This window comes from Equus asinus, chromosome 16 (genome assembly GCF_041296235.1).
Source record: "Equus asinus isolate D_3611 breed Donkey chromosome 16, EquAss-T2T_v2, whole genome shotgun sequence".
Classification (NCBI taxonomy): Eukaryota; Metazoa; Chordata; class Mammalia; order Perissodactyla; family Equidae; genus Equus; species Equus asinus.
The window spans coordinates 4238272-4253227 of record NC_091805.1 but is presented as its reverse complement, the minus strand read 5'-3'; the positions used below and the strand labels follow the sequence as shown (position 1 = coordinate 4253227).

Sequence of the window (14956 nt, the reverse complement as noted above, 5' to 3'; positions counted from 1 at the left end):
CAGGTCTCAAAGGCCAACCTCAGAACTAAACACCAAGCAGGGGGGCGACAGGCACAGAGTGAAGCCACAGCCCCTACTACCTGCTCAGGCTTCCAAAACAAATCTCTTTTGCTTACAGCAAAACACATGGTGGAGATATCAGATCCACCGTGGGAGCACGCTGTCTAAAACTTTACAAGAAAAGTGTAATTTCCAACTACTTAAATCTTTTCACAACATGGATGGCACAGACTGTTAAAGAGCAGACTAGCACAATATAACACCATTTAGCAATTTACTCGGTAAATTTTAAAGGAAACAGGGAATTTGATATGCCTTTCATAATGGACAGATTTATAGCTAATAGCCTGGGTCCAATTTACTAGTTTCATGATCAGTTGCCATCACTTTGAGTTCCAGGGAGTGTGAAGCAGAGGTTTCAAAGTTTCCTAAACTGTGATGCCACTACATTTGTGTGTATCTTAAAGGTAAGCACGGGTAGTAGGAGCTGGAAAAGGGAATCCGGGGCAGGTGCAATAACCCTTTCCTTTGACAGAACAATTAAGAGATGAATGAGGATTACGATGACAAGGTGTGATCAAGCCACAAAAGCAGTGATCTCTTGTGGACCGCAAACAAGTTCTAGAAGAGGAGTTCAAGGTGCGTTGTGGCAATGACCGCCCCATCTCCTCACCTGGAAGCTGGACTTACTTGTCAAAACACAGCTTGGGGATCATCTCCTCTACAAAGCTTTCCCTAACACCCCTCCTCCTGAATGCTGGGCGGGCCCCCTCTTCGCTGTGTCCCCCAGGACCTACCATGCACATCTGGCAGCCTCCTACTTTGTACTTGTTTGCTTACCTGCCTCTCCCAGTAAACAGTTTGCTTACCTCCCTCTCCCAGTAAACAGCAGCTCCTTCAGGGAACAGAGCTTGTCTCACCTCTTCGGATCCCACAAGCCAACAGTGCCAGGCACGCAGTCATTTGTTGAAAGACACATTTACCAGGACATTCAGTGCAGCATGCGTGTTTACCAAAGGACTGTAAATAACCTAAATTCCCATCAACAGAGGACTAGTTAAATCAGCGGTTCTCAAAGTGTGGTCCAAGGACACCTGAGGGTCAATGACTCTTTCAGGGGTCTGTGAATTTCCCCATTTCTCTAGCTACATATCTATGTGAAGTCAGATATTTTTCCAATACTTTAACCAAAACAACACGGCACACAGACTAAATGAAGAACCAGATATGAGGATCTAGCTTTCTTTTATTAAGCCAGACCTCAAAGAGATTTGCAAATATGCAAAAACACTACTCTTCTCATTGGATTTTGGTTTGGAAAATAGTTATTCTTCATAGAAAAACATCATGTTAGCATGTAACAAGTTTATTCTTGTAATTTTTAATGAATTAATAGATATCTTTTAAATTTCTCAGATTTAATTTCTAACATGGTTAGTATCTATAGGTATAACCCATAGAAACAAAGGCTCTTTGGAGTTCTCGATGAGTTTGAAATGTGTTAAGAAGTCCTGAGACCAAAACATTTGCGAATGGCCGGTTAGAAAATATGGTCCAGCTCTACGATAAAAGAGCATGCAGCCATTTTTTACAGGAATGAGGAAGAATGACACACGCTAGTAGAAACCAATGTTTAAGCCACTCTAAGTTTAAAAAAAGGAACGCAAAATGAAGTATAAATGTGTACACTTTTTTAAAACAAGAGGCACTGCTATATATACATACACAATATATATGTATGCTCAAATTCTTTGGATGAACATGCAAGAAAAGTAAAAAGCAGGTACCCGAATGGAGTCTAACTGAGGAGCCAGGGGTCAGGGAGGGGAGACCTCCCACTCCACTCCCAGTGACTTCTTGGAAAACGTTACCATCTTCATGTATGACCTTTCCAAAAAAGTCAAAAAGGGAGGAAAAATTATATTGAAATAGTACAAGGGCACTAAACTCAAAGAACCAATGGGAATGGCATTGGAAAATATTGAATGACACACTGTGAAACAAAGAAGGAATTTTCAAGACAGTAATACACAGCATATTCTTGAAAAAGTCTGGAAAGATATACAGTATATAAAAGTATTAACAGTGTTTTTTCCTTCCAGTTAGTGGGATTACAAGTGTTTGTTTTCTTTATCTTTCTTGGCTTTCTAAACTTTTGATAACTTACACATAGTATCTCTATCATCAGAAAACAAGAGTTCAAATACATACATACAAATGTACGGGTATCTATGTCTGTACTTGAATACAATAGTAAGAACAAAAAGTACAGGAATAAAGCAGACGTAGCAGCCACTTTTACACCGAGATCGTCACTGGATGTTTGCAAGGCAAGTTTAAAACTCCCTTCTTCTGCTAAGGTTTGAAAACTATTCTGGTTGGGTCATTTTATTCCTAGTAAGCTATCCCAAAGAAAGTCTATTTATCCAATGATTTACATACAGTGACATTCAGAAGAGCATTATTAAACAGCAAATAGCCCAAACGTCCCACACCATTTGGTCAGACACACTCTAGTTCAACTCTCAGCCGTCCAGGCTGAAATCCCAGGACTCGCTGTCGATCACCTCCTCTCCGTCACCCACAACCGACTCCTTCCGTTCAGTTGGCGCTGCCTTCATGCATATCCTAAAGCCCTTCACCCCCTCCTCCTTTGCCACTACCACCCAGTCCAAGTGACAGCCTACTCTCCTCATCCGCACTGGTCTCCCTGGTACCACTCACTCACCTGGAGTCACTTCACACAGCATCCCAAAGGTCGACTTTTAGAAAATAAATCCATTCATGTCACTGTCCTATTTAAAACCCTTCAATAGGTTTCCAGTGCCCTTAGAATAGAATCCAATCTTTTCTAGGACCTGCTCATCTCTCTCTCCTGACCTCTGTCCACATGCCCCTTGCTCCCTGAACATACGGCCTTTCTTTCTGTTCCTCAAATGAGCCATGCTGGTTCTCACCTTAGGGCCTTTGCCCTTGCCATCCCTCCTCCCTGGAACACTCTGCTCCTAGAGCAGGATGTGTTCATTCCGTGGTTACTCACCTCCCAGAGAGGCAGCCCTCATCACACAGCCTAGGAGAGTCCACCTTAGCCTTGGTCACCCACGCATCACTGGTTCATTTCCTTCACAACATGCACCCGTATTGCAGACCATCCTGTTCATTCCATATGTGCTCAGCTTCTGTCCCCTCACCTCGCTGTGGACTCTCACCTCTAAGAACAAAGGAATATGTGAGTGGGCACTCAAAAAACATCTGGTAAATGAATGGAACACTGTATAGAAATTACAAAGGTTTTTGAAGAAGCTTTAAGAACACAGGAAAGTGCTCACAAAACAGATCTAAGTGGAAGGGGAAAGATTATCAACTAATATAATGCCAAGTTAGTTTGTTGGGGGTAGCGGGGCAAATATGCAGAAAAGAACTGAAAAATAACTTCCGTTAGACTTTTCAAGTGTCTGAGTGGTATTATGGGTAATTTTTACTTGTCTCTTCAGTTTCTTCCACAGTTTCACATTTTCCAAATTTTCTATAAGGCATGACTTTGATCAGAAAAAGCAACTTTTTAAAAACTACCATACTGGAAGAATGCTCAGATTCGGCTGAGCGTGTGGCTAAGGCAGACTTACTGTCATGGGACAGCTCATTCAAGTCATAAATAACTCTTCAAATATGCGCACAAACCCTCAGACAAAGAAATCAGAAAAATAAAGAGATGTGGGTGGACCTTCAGACTGGAGAGAGGCCTCAAAACTGGTCAGATCCTTGACCTGCGCTCCATGCCAAATCTCACCAGGCTAGGAAAAAAAAAAAGGAATACAGCATATTCTAGAAATCCTGTAATAAGCCAAGACCCTATACGGTCTACAAAAAGGTTAACATTTAAAGTTGCTTTAGTTACACTGTTGACCTCTGTCTCTCAAGCCTAATAGAACCTCTGCATCTTCCAATTCTCAGAAGTGCTCACCCTTACATAAGAAAAGACACATTTATCCTTAATGAGTACCAAAAAACGCTGAGCCCTCTGAACTAGGTCATCTTTTCAGAGAAGAGAGGCTCAGCCCAGTCTAATTTGAAATGCTAGTCCCATTGGCAAACCCCAGAAAGAGCTGCAGTTAATATTAATTAAGAGCAGAAACAGGTTTGTTCTTGAACATCTTTTCTCTCAGTCAAGTCCGAGTTGCTTCCATAGGAAACTGTGCCAATTTTCCTGGACACGAGATAATAGACCCAGCACAGAATAATGTGATTTTTTAAAATACCACTATTTGTCCAACCTTCAAGAAAGGATTCTCACATCCCTCAAGGGAGGTTTCAGTCATCCATCACTCAACAGAAGAAACTATCACCAAATATAAAAAGGTTTAGGGGACAGACCGGTGGCGTAGAGGTTAAGTTTGCACGCTCCACTTTGGCAGCCCAGGGTTTGCAGGTTCAGATCCCAAGGGCAGACCCACACGCTGCTCATCAAGCCATGCTGTGGTGGCATCCCACATACAAAATGGAGGAAGATCGGCATAGGTGTTAGCTCAGGGACAATCTTCCTCAAGCAAAAAGAGGGAGATTGGCAACAGATGTTAACTCAGGGCCAATCTTCCTCACTGAAAAAGGAAAAAAAAAGGTTTAATGGAACTGACTACTGAGTGCCAGCCATGTGTGTGTGTTTGTGTGTGTGCATGCACTCATACATCTGTATACACATGCACACACACAGAAAAGTTAATATTCCTTATGACAGAGTGTAGGGCCCAGCTCCTGGCAACCTAAGAGAACTCTCCCTTCTATTTACTCATGCAAATTGCTAAAGAAAACATGAGCCAAAGATTTGGGGGTGCGTCTTCAAACAAGGTATTTGATAAGTCTCGGCCTGCACCGCTCCAGGCTGACTAGGCAGAGCCAATGGGTGACAGCCATCACGCGGCTAATCTCAGACCCAAAGTAAGTACAAACTTTGACAGCAAATCAGGGCTAATTAAGCAGGATGGACTTGATGGCTGGAAGACTGTTTGACTCCTTCTGGGGAAGATGAAGATAGAGTTCATGACCCACACCTTCAAAACAGACTTGCTGAAGTCCTTAGATGCATTAAGTACTTTGGCAGTCCCAGTCCTCTAAGTCTCAGTGGCAACTGGAACATCGTGAAGGTAGAAGGGACAACAAGGGGCACGAGATTATCTGAAATACTGCTCTAGTCCCCAGCACCTAGAACACTGACTGACACATGGCAGGTACTCAGGAAATATCTATTAGATGAATCTGACTGACATTTGCTGCGCTGCCTTACAACCATACGTGACAGCAGCAACGGAATCAACAAGCTATGTGCAGAGGAAGGAGACGAATTCTGCCAGGGCAGGGGAGGGAAGAGTTCCAGAAGCAATGAATAGCCCTACTCTGCAGGAGCAGCTTCTCACCAGGCAGTGGCTGCAGGAAAGCCATGTGGACAGGGGTAGGCCGGCAATCAGGCTGCAGCAGATGGTTGAGCTACTCTCCAATTCAAACTCCTACCGAGGTTTTAACGCCTGGGGTTTTGCCATGCCTCATGGTCTCCTTCAAACCTTCAACTATAAAGGGTACATACAGAGGGGCTGTTATGCTTCTCTACCGGGAAATTAGCTAAAAGCAAACAGCAGGTAACAGAAAAATAAATACTGTGAAATGTGTTATTTACCAGGCAGCGAGCCTGTAAGACTCTTAGACCTTCTGAGAGAGAAAAATAATCCGAGAGCGCCTACGTCCACGAGAAAGAAGCCACTCTCAAAACAAATTGCTGTCCTTTATTTTTCTTCTTTCCCCAACAAACAGTTTTTAAATTGGTTTATGCAAAAGCTACTTGATTCCCAACAGAAAAAAGAAAAAGAGAATCTAAACATTTCATAGTCACTTCTTAGTCCAGGGAGAAACAGTAGGGGGAAATGAAGCCATTTGGAAGAGAACAGAAACTAAAATTCAGAACAAAAGAAAGTTAAAATGAAAAAAAATGAGAATAAGGGAAAACAGCAAGTGGAAACTTTTCAAAACCTCTAAGAAATAAGCCACTTCCCATGACACTCTCTTTAAAAATGGAGAGAGCCACTAATGCAGTCCCCTGATGGATGTTTTGAAGTTGCTCCCATCAGGTCTAGGGAAGGCTAAGAAACCGGCTCAACCCCACCCTGGCGGGCCCTGCCATCACTATGCCTTCTCCCTATCACCGAGAAGCCCACCCAATCACAAAGTCAGTTGGCTGAGAGCCAGCCTGCCCTCTCATACAGCTCCCTCCCCAAGCTGCATTCCAAACACAGGAAGAAGAAAATGCATTTGAATGTGGTATTAAAATTAAAACAAACCCAACTGAGCTAACAACACCCGCATGAGAAAATTCCAGGTGCAAGAGAAAATTCGAGGTGCAATCTGGTACACAGAACTCTTCCTTCTGAGAGCTAGGGGTGGGGGGAGATATTCTTGAAAATCAAAGTAAAATCTTTTGCAACCGGCTTAAGAGATAATGAATAAAACTCTGCCTTTGAGATACTTCTTAATTCCTAGCTTTTAAGCTTTCTGTTTTCCAGCACAGTGCTCCACCCACTTCTTGAAACTCATCTTTGCTTCTGTAACGAAGATCCCTCCATAGCCACCCTATAATGGCAATGAGCCCCGCGGACACCGATGAGAACAGAGGCGATAGCAGAGTCCCTCATTCGCAAGACCAAGTTTTCACAAACGAGTCGCTAATGATGAGCATCTGCATCCCAGAAGGGCTGTGGACCCCGCAGCAGCACCACAGCTCCCTCTCGCCTTTTAACGCCAATTCATTACGAACTGGTGTGAATGCGGGGTGGAAGGGGAGGGGAGAAGGGCCGGACCGCAAGACTAAGAGATCGGCGACCTGTATCCCCAAATTCACCACGCAAGCCAAGGGAGGCATTCTCAAGAAGCCATTTCCAGGGAAGCTGGATTCAAAACGTAATTCGTCAGATCGAGGCTCCCACTGGTCTCCTAACAGCCAGGCCCCGGCTTGGGGAGGAGGGGGAGTCTGGGGTGACTTTACCTTAGAAGGCGGCAGCGAACAGACAGGCCTTTCAAAGCTACCCACGGCTCAGCCCAGAGGCCCGAGGCGGCGCGGAGGGGCTGGAAGGGCGCGCGGCGAGTCCCGCGGCGCCACAGGTGCCCCCGGCGCAGCCCGGCCCGACTCCCACAGGTGGGCGGCGCTGGGCCGGGGCTCCGGGAGAGGAGGGGGCGCCGCGGCTCACCAAGGACGAGGGGAGCAGGGGACGGCTTCGCCTTAAGGAAGCGGGGCGAGAGGGGTGCTCGGGTCGGCAGCCGCCTGGCGCTCAGCTCGGTGCACAGCGGCTCTTCCCCGAGGCAGGAGGAGCCCGGGCGCAGAGACGAGCCGCGCGCACCTCCCAGCCTCCTCCCCGCGGGCCCTGGCCTCCCCCCGGGCGCGGTTAAGGCTCCCGGGCGCGGGCCACCGGCTGCATGCGCCCCAGCACGTAGGAGCCTGCGACCACACGCGGGCGGGGGAAGGGCGCCCGTGGCAGAGGAGCCCGGGCCCCTGGGGCGGATCGTCTCCCCGGCCTGACCTCATCCCACTCCGCTCGCCCCCGCCCCTCGCCCCGCACCCCCTCACCCGTGTTGGCCTTGATGTTCTCCCGCAAGAAGTGGCCGCTGGAGAGATGCTGGAGGCCAAAGTTCTGGGCGATCCTCTGGCACACGGTGCCCTTGCCCGAGCCGGGTGGCCCCAGGATGACCGCGCGCAGGAGTTTGGAAGCCATGGCCTTGGCGAGGAGGGGGCGGCCGGACAGCGGCCCCGGAGAAGCCCCGGGAACTTTCTTCCTTCTGCCCGCCGCTGACACCCTGGGCTCGCGCGGGGACTGGCCGGCCGCCCCTGCAGGGGAAGGAGAGACTTTGGAGACAACCCCTCCCCTCGGCCCCGCGCGGGGCCGGCTCGAAGGCGGAGTAAGGCGCCACGCTACACCTCCCCGCCCTCCTCGCCCCCACGCCGCGAGCGGGGAACTCCGAGCCCCCGCCCCGGCACGCTCAGCCTTCGGGGCTCAGAGGTCCGCGCGGCCGGTCCCACGCCATCCCTCCCTCCATCTCGTGCCCCACGCCGTCTCCGCCGCGCGGGGGAAGCGGGGCAGGCGGCGACTGCCAGCGCGCCCGGGCGGCCGGGAGCTGAGCCCCTGCCGGGGTCCCCGCACGTGGGCAGCGTTCATTCCGCGCCTCCGCCCCTCCCCGGCGGCTGTCACATCCCCGGAGTCGCCCTGCCTGCTGCCCGCCACCCGCACAGCCGGCACGGCGCCCACCTCCGCCGAGGGTGGACGGATGCGCTCCCCGCCGCCAGGAACCGGAGGCCCGCGCCTCTCTCCCCGAAGCGGCCAAATGGACGCCCCCTCGGCCGGCCGGGACGCGGCGCTCCCGGAGGCCTCCGGCCCGGATCCCGCTGGGCGGCGCCGCCTCCGCCCGCCCCCGCTCCGAGCCCGCCGGCCGCGCGGGCCTGGCGCCTGACGTCAGCGGGGAGAGCGGCCCCGCGCCGCCCGGCCGCGCCCCCTCCCCGGCCCGCTGCGCCCGCAGCGTCCTCCCCGCCCGCGCGCTCCCCTCATCCCGCGGGGCCGCGGGGCGAAGGGAGGCGGAGAAGGCGCGAGGGACAGAAGCCAGTCTTCTGTGGTCGCCTAAGGACCCCTCCAACTGTGAGGGCAAGGAAAAATACAACTTGTTGCGCGCCTACTGTGCGTCAAGTTCGGGGCTGGGTGCTTTCCTTACGCGGCAACCCTTCGGGGTAGGGTATTCACAGATGAGAACGGAGGCTGGAATATGGCCATTCATCCTTTGATTCACGCGTTCAGCAGGTGTTTATTGAGCACCCACTGTGTGCCAGACACCGTTCTAGACTCTCGGCATACAGCTGTGAACCAGAGAGATGGAAGCCTGCCCTCGTGGAGGTGACATTCCAGCGGGGGTTTCCAACGCTCAGCTGCCTGACTCCAAAGCGCCGTCCTGGGAAGAAGGAAGGAGGGGATGATGGCTCACCTGCGCTCAGGACCTTATAGCCAGGTGGTTCCAGGACGTCAGGGCCCAGCAAGTTGTCTCTACACCTACAACTCACCAAGTCCAAATGGGGCTGCCCCCCCCCTTCCCTGCACATCCCAATCCCTGTCCTCTTAAATCTGTTCCTTGCCTGCAGCCCTTACTCCCAACTTGGACTAGTGCAATAACCCCCAGGAGTCTCCAGTTTCTCCAGTCCCTCCTCGATGCAGCTGCCAGAGATATTGCTAAAGTGCAAGTCAATTTCTATTATTTCCCCACCTCGGATATTATTGTCTCTTCAAGATAAAGTAAAAAATCTTCGGCAGGGCACACAGGTGCCTTCCCAACTCCTTTGCATTTCACCCGTTCCCCTCCTCTACCCTCCTTCCACAGGCCTCCTGCCTCTGGGGAAATGCACCGCTGAGATCTGAGAGTCACCACACATGGCTTACGGATGGGGAGGGACCCACACAGATCGTGGGGACAGTGTGGGGAAGAGTCTCCTCGAGATGCCTGGCTGCTCTGTCTCTGTCAGGGGGCTGGAGGGGGAGCCTAGCATAGTACCCCCGGCCCAGCCCCTCTCCCCCACTGCCTCCTCACACAGACAGTGGGATAGTGCCTTGTATCCAGCTACCTGGCAGCAGACCCAGGCCACCGACCCCAGGCCAGCATCTGTTCCATAGGCTCCTTCCCATGTCTAAACTATCTCAGAGTGTGCTGTAGACCTCAGGAGGTTGTTGCACTGAGCCCCTTCACCTGGAAACAAGGAGGGAGAAGAGCTTCTAATGAAAGGGGATGGTGCCACTTATATCTCCCTTTTCTTCCTGCCATATATGCTATATAACATATGCTATATAACTAGATAATATCTAGCAAATACTTTGCAGTCCTTCTCAAACCTGAGCATGCATCCAAAGCACTCCAGGGGGTGATTCTGATTCTGTGGGTCTGAGGTGGGCATTCTAGCAAGTTCCCAGGTGGCATTGAGGTTGCTGATCTGGAGACGGCACTGAAAACCACTGCTCTAGTGAAATGAGCATTGAGAGGGGAGGTGTGTGGTCTCTTGATTCCTCTGCCTGCTGTGGGACCTTAGCCCTCAACCTCTTTCTTCTCTTTCTAAAATGAGGAGGTGGCTTTAGTACATCTGGAAGTTCCCTTTGTAGCTATCAGGAATGGATTCTGTAAGTTCCCACAGGAAATAGGGCTTCTAGCCCCCAAAAGTAATGCGCTATACCCTACCTGCCCTATTGCCCGGTTCTTTTGACCACTTTTGAAATGTCTTTACCAACATCACCTTACAGCCTCATGAGCAGGGCTAGCCAACTCACAGGGTCTTAGAACTTCATGCCTTAGGAGCTTAGGAGCTTCGATTATGAAACAGAAAGAGGAGTTGTGACATGGGTAAACTCATTGCAGAAACCCAGCCAGGTCTGGAATGGAGAATTGCACAAAAGAGCCCTCGACAGCCCTTCCCCATGTGCAGCCACCTAAGGGTGCCACAGCTCCGTGCTGACCGGAAGCAGAGGAAGTGGAAGAAACAGGTTTTGGAGTCAAACGCCCCTGGGATCAAATTGCAACAGCGCCTGTTCACTAACTCTGCAAGTCTCCTGCTCTGTGAACTTTAGTTTGCTTATCTGCGAAAGGGAGATAGCAGTTATCTCACCGGCTAGTGGTGAGGCTTCAATGAGATAATGGATATAGAGGATTCAGCACAGTGCTGGCACATAATAAGTATTGGATCATGAACATCATCGCCATGATTAACCATGGCCCAATTACTAACCATTATTTAGCCTCTCTGATCATTGGCTTCTCTGACCTCAGTTCCCAAATTGTGAGGAACAAACTCCATAAATGGTAGCTATTCTTATCACATACACTCATGTGATCAACTTCTGCTTTGCCTAGGGTTTTAAACCCATTTATACTATTTATCGCAGTCTTCAAGATAATATACATCTAAGTGTTTGTCTCTGCTGTAGACAAAGTAAACTCTGAGGGCAGGGACCAAACTTTATTCACCTTTCTGTCCTCAGAGACAGCCAGCACTTTGCCTGTAATAAGTACTCTGCTATCGTTGGCCAGCGCCTCCTCCTCCCGGCATACTCAACGTCATGCCATGTTGCCTCTGCAACTTCACTCGATGGTAATAAAGAGTCCACCTTGGATCACACGTCACGCATTCCTTCATCACATTCTCACAAGCTTGCAAAGAAGGTAGAGAGTCTTGTTCCTATTGTACAGAGGGGAAAACTAAGTTTCTGAGAGGTTAGGTGAACTGCCAAATGTCACAGAGCTAGCTGGTGGGGCAGCAGGGACTCAGCCCCAGATTTTCTCACTTGGAGCACAGTGCTCCTGTTGACTACACCTTACTCATTTCCAGCCTGCTCTCACCATCTGCTGTAACCTTGTAGCACCTTGGCTCTTATCTGCTGATCATGTTTCTTTATATCGACTCAATTTGTTTAAATAATTTATTTGAAAAAGAAACTGTATATAACTCAGTAACCATAAATAAAAGGATACACTAAAATAAATGCAAGAAAAATAAAATAAGGCTACCAAATTCCAGCTGGAATCTACTGACTGTCTGCCCATTAAGTTTCTGAGCTTAATCTTTGCTAAAAAAGAAAAAGTAAGGGGTTGTTTACAAGTGTGAGAGAGGTGTGTAAGACAGATGGCATCTAAATGGGACTCTGTTTATCTGTAATCACAGAACTCAAGATAGAATTAGGAAGGGAATACTTCCTCCATAGTCAGTTTAATATTGTCTAAAGCCATGCCCATGCACCACCCAGAATCATCTCAGCACGTCAGAGGATCTCTTGGTCATCAGGGATCATGTCACATACTGTAATGTACTTCAAAGTGTACCTTTGGAATGTAATTTAATATACCTCACTGGATTTTTTTAATGATGTGATTACCCCAACCACAGTTCACAGATAGGATACTGACCCACTTCAAAAATTACCCCCCATTCTTCCAGCCATCACCTCTCCATCACTGTCTTTCTGTCATCACTTTGGCCTTACTTCTGTTGTGTTTGATGAACAATTGGCTTCATCTTGTCCATCATGGATCCACACAGCTGGTGAAGGGTCCAGACACAGAGAGCAAACATAACTGAATGGCAGCCTCACTGCTGAATGAACAAGTGGATAAAGTTATTTCTCTCTTTGCCCTCCTTGAAGCTCTCTGGACAGAGAGAAAAAAGACTGGTGACTGGGACATGCCAAGATTCAGGAAAGAAAGCTGGAAAATAATGGGACAAGAAGGGACAAGATATTGGTCCCAGTGTGCCAGGCTCCTTTCTCCCTGTAGGCACTCATTACACTCAAGAAGCTAAAAGGTTGTATTGAGAGAAGAATCAATTGTGGATAAAGGACTTACATGACATTATTTGTGACAAAAGTGCATTCTTACAAGTGAAAGAATCATCTTATCCCAAAATGTTACTGGCTCACATGGTTATTAACCTATAACATCTTAACAGTTAAGAAAAGAGGCAGTAGCATTTATTTTACAAGCCTGCTCTCTCAGCCAAAAAAAAAAAGTCCCCAAGCAGTTAAAAAAAAGAACTGGGAGGGAAAAAATCAACATTCTGCATATTTACCTGGCATGAGCCGTTATTCTCCATGAGCAACAGACTATTTACAACTCGCTCCTGGAATAACAGTCTGCGAGGAGGTGCTCTGAGGATAGAAAGATGCTGAACTCCCACCCTCGGTCTTTTCACCATGAAACACCAGAAGCAAAGCAAGCAACCCTTGTGCTCTACCCTCCAAACAGAATGATGTCATGATGATGTCTCACTCAGAACTTGGCTCTTATTTGTCCATCTGGTAGTAAGGACAGACAGAACTGTGTCACTCCCACTCTTCACCCCACCTTCCTAACCACAATCAATAGAAGAATTCCTTCTAGAAATTGCCTTGGGGTTAGTAGGCATGGCTGGGGATCAGATGCCTTTGGGTGTGTCTTTGCTCTGTGCAAAGTTAACTGCCAGGAGGTGTGCAACTTCCTTCCTGCTCCAGCTGGATGAAGGGACTGGAACCGAATACTGAGTTTATTCTGCCCAAGTCTAGCTCATCAAGACTGGGTGGGTGAAGGGGATCCCACCTGCGGGAGCCTTCTCAGTTTGGTCTTCTGATAAGGGCAGTAAAGATTATAACCAACATTTATTGAGCATTCGCCACTTGCCAGGCCAGTTCCCTTTCTCTCTCTCTCTCTCTTTCTCTCTCTCTATATTTACCTATATTTATAATTCATTTATTTATTATATAACTTTATAATTATATTATTATTGTATGTTATATATAGTATTAATTTTTACAACAGTCCTATTCCATACATAGGTGGCCTATTATTGTGTGTCTACTTTATAGACCTTAAAACCAAAGCTAGACATCTGGTAACCTGCCTGAGGTCCGGTAGACATAAGTGGAAGATTAAGGACGTAAATCGAGCATCCTGACTGCAGAACCCATGCTCTTTAATCACTGTGTACGCTGATTCAGAGACCTCCAGAGTAACACTGTGATCTTTTATTTTATAGATGAAGAAACTAAGACACTAAGAGGTTAGGCAATTTATCCCCAGTTGTCATTGATCCGGTAAGTGGCAGAATTGGGACTTGAACCCAGGCATCAGGGTCAAAGGACATAACTACTGTACCCTCCCCCATCTCCCGAGGACTTGAGTAAAGAGGCTCCTAAGACTCTGTCAGGAGGGTTCTGCACCAGATTGCTGGTCTCTGGAGAAATACCAACAGCAAGGAGAAGGTCACTCATGTCCAGACTGGCTTGGCTCCCTCCACAGGCCCATGAGACAACCAGGGTCCTTCCCTCCAGATCCTCCCTCTCAGGAATCTCTGCAAGTTTTAACCTGCATCTTCCCTCCTGAACCTGCCAGGTCATGTGTCAGCCTCCTGCTGCCAACCTGTTGCCAAATCATTGCTGTGTTCCAGTTTTGATCTTGCCACCAGACCCCTCTGATTTGAGACTTGGCTCCCTGTTGATCTGGCTCTCAAATAGCATTCCCACCTCTTCACCCCATGACGACAGGCCAGCCTCCCAGCTCCAGAGTCAAGCTCGTACCCCACCACCACCACCTCTCTATCACACCATTCCCAAACTTGGCTCCCAGATCCCCACGCCAGGTCATAGACCCCACTTGTCTGGGGGGTCACTATGGACAAGCCATTCTGAAAGACAAACCAAACAGGTGGAGAGGGAGTATAATTTAAAAGTGGGTCTTCTTGCAAAGTTTCATGAAGACCCCGAGAAGAAACAAAGATCAGAAATGCGATGACCAGCTGTAAGATAGACTGATTAAAGGAGGGTTTCCAAGTGAATTCCAAGTAGAGAAAGGCGATAGAACACAAAGGTTAAGAGGGCGGACTCTAGAGCGAGGCGGACAAGTTCATCTGTTTTCTCTACCACTCACCAGGTGTGTGACTCTAGCAGTTCCTTCATCTGTGCTTCATTTTTCCACCTGAAAAATGGGAATAGTAATAGTTCCTATCTTATAGGGTGGTTGTGAGCTTAAATGAGTTAGTTTGTGTAAATATGGAACCACACCCGCCATGTAGTGAGCACGGTATCAGTGTAAGTTTCATATTATTGCTTCTTCAACCACCACAAAGTTCAAAGTGCTTCATGACCCAAAAGGCAGGTTCTTGGAAGAATTAAGCCATGCCAGACAAATTTATTCTACTACAAGGCTGTCTTCTGAGGACCTTCAGCTTATTCATTTATGTAATTCATCTTCATGTAAAGACATTCATATATTTGAAAACAGCCATCTTGTCCCACCCGAAGCTTCTCTTCTCAGTGCTAAATATTCTGCATTACTCAGCCATTCTTTATGTAATATTGTATCTTGCTGGAGACTAGCACACCAGTGTGTCTTTTGCTGCTTAAGCAAGAAATACTGGAAGGACCTCCATTCA

At 48.3% G+C, this 14956-nt stretch overlaps 1 protein-coding gene across 8 annotated transcripts in view; it reads right to left on the bottom strand.

The window, feature by feature from the left end:
* Positions 1-14956, bottom strand: part of AK4 (adenylate kinase 4) — a 116874-nt gene that overhangs the window by 58782 nt on the left and 43136 nt on the right. The window contains exons 1-4 of one of the 8 annotated variants that reach the window (XM_014852999.3): positions 8283-8458; positions 7607-7864; positions 3725-3794; positions 3041-3211 (exon numbers count right to left, since the gene is read on the bottom strand). The exons of 1 other annotated variant lie outside the window; for it this stretch is intronic. In XM_014852999.3, coding sequence (XP_014708485.1) covers positions 3041-3062 — 22 coding nt within the window. In that variant the 5' untranslated portion in view covers positions 3063-3211; positions 3725-3794; positions 7607-7864; positions 8283-8458. Of the gene's footprint in view, positions 1-3040; positions 3212-3724; positions 3795-7027; positions 7452-7606; positions 7865-8282; positions 8462-14956 lie in introns of those variants that run through there. 6 more of the 8 variants (XM_070486491.1, XM_044749448.2, XM_044749447.2 and 3 more) reach the window with 6 other exon arrangements.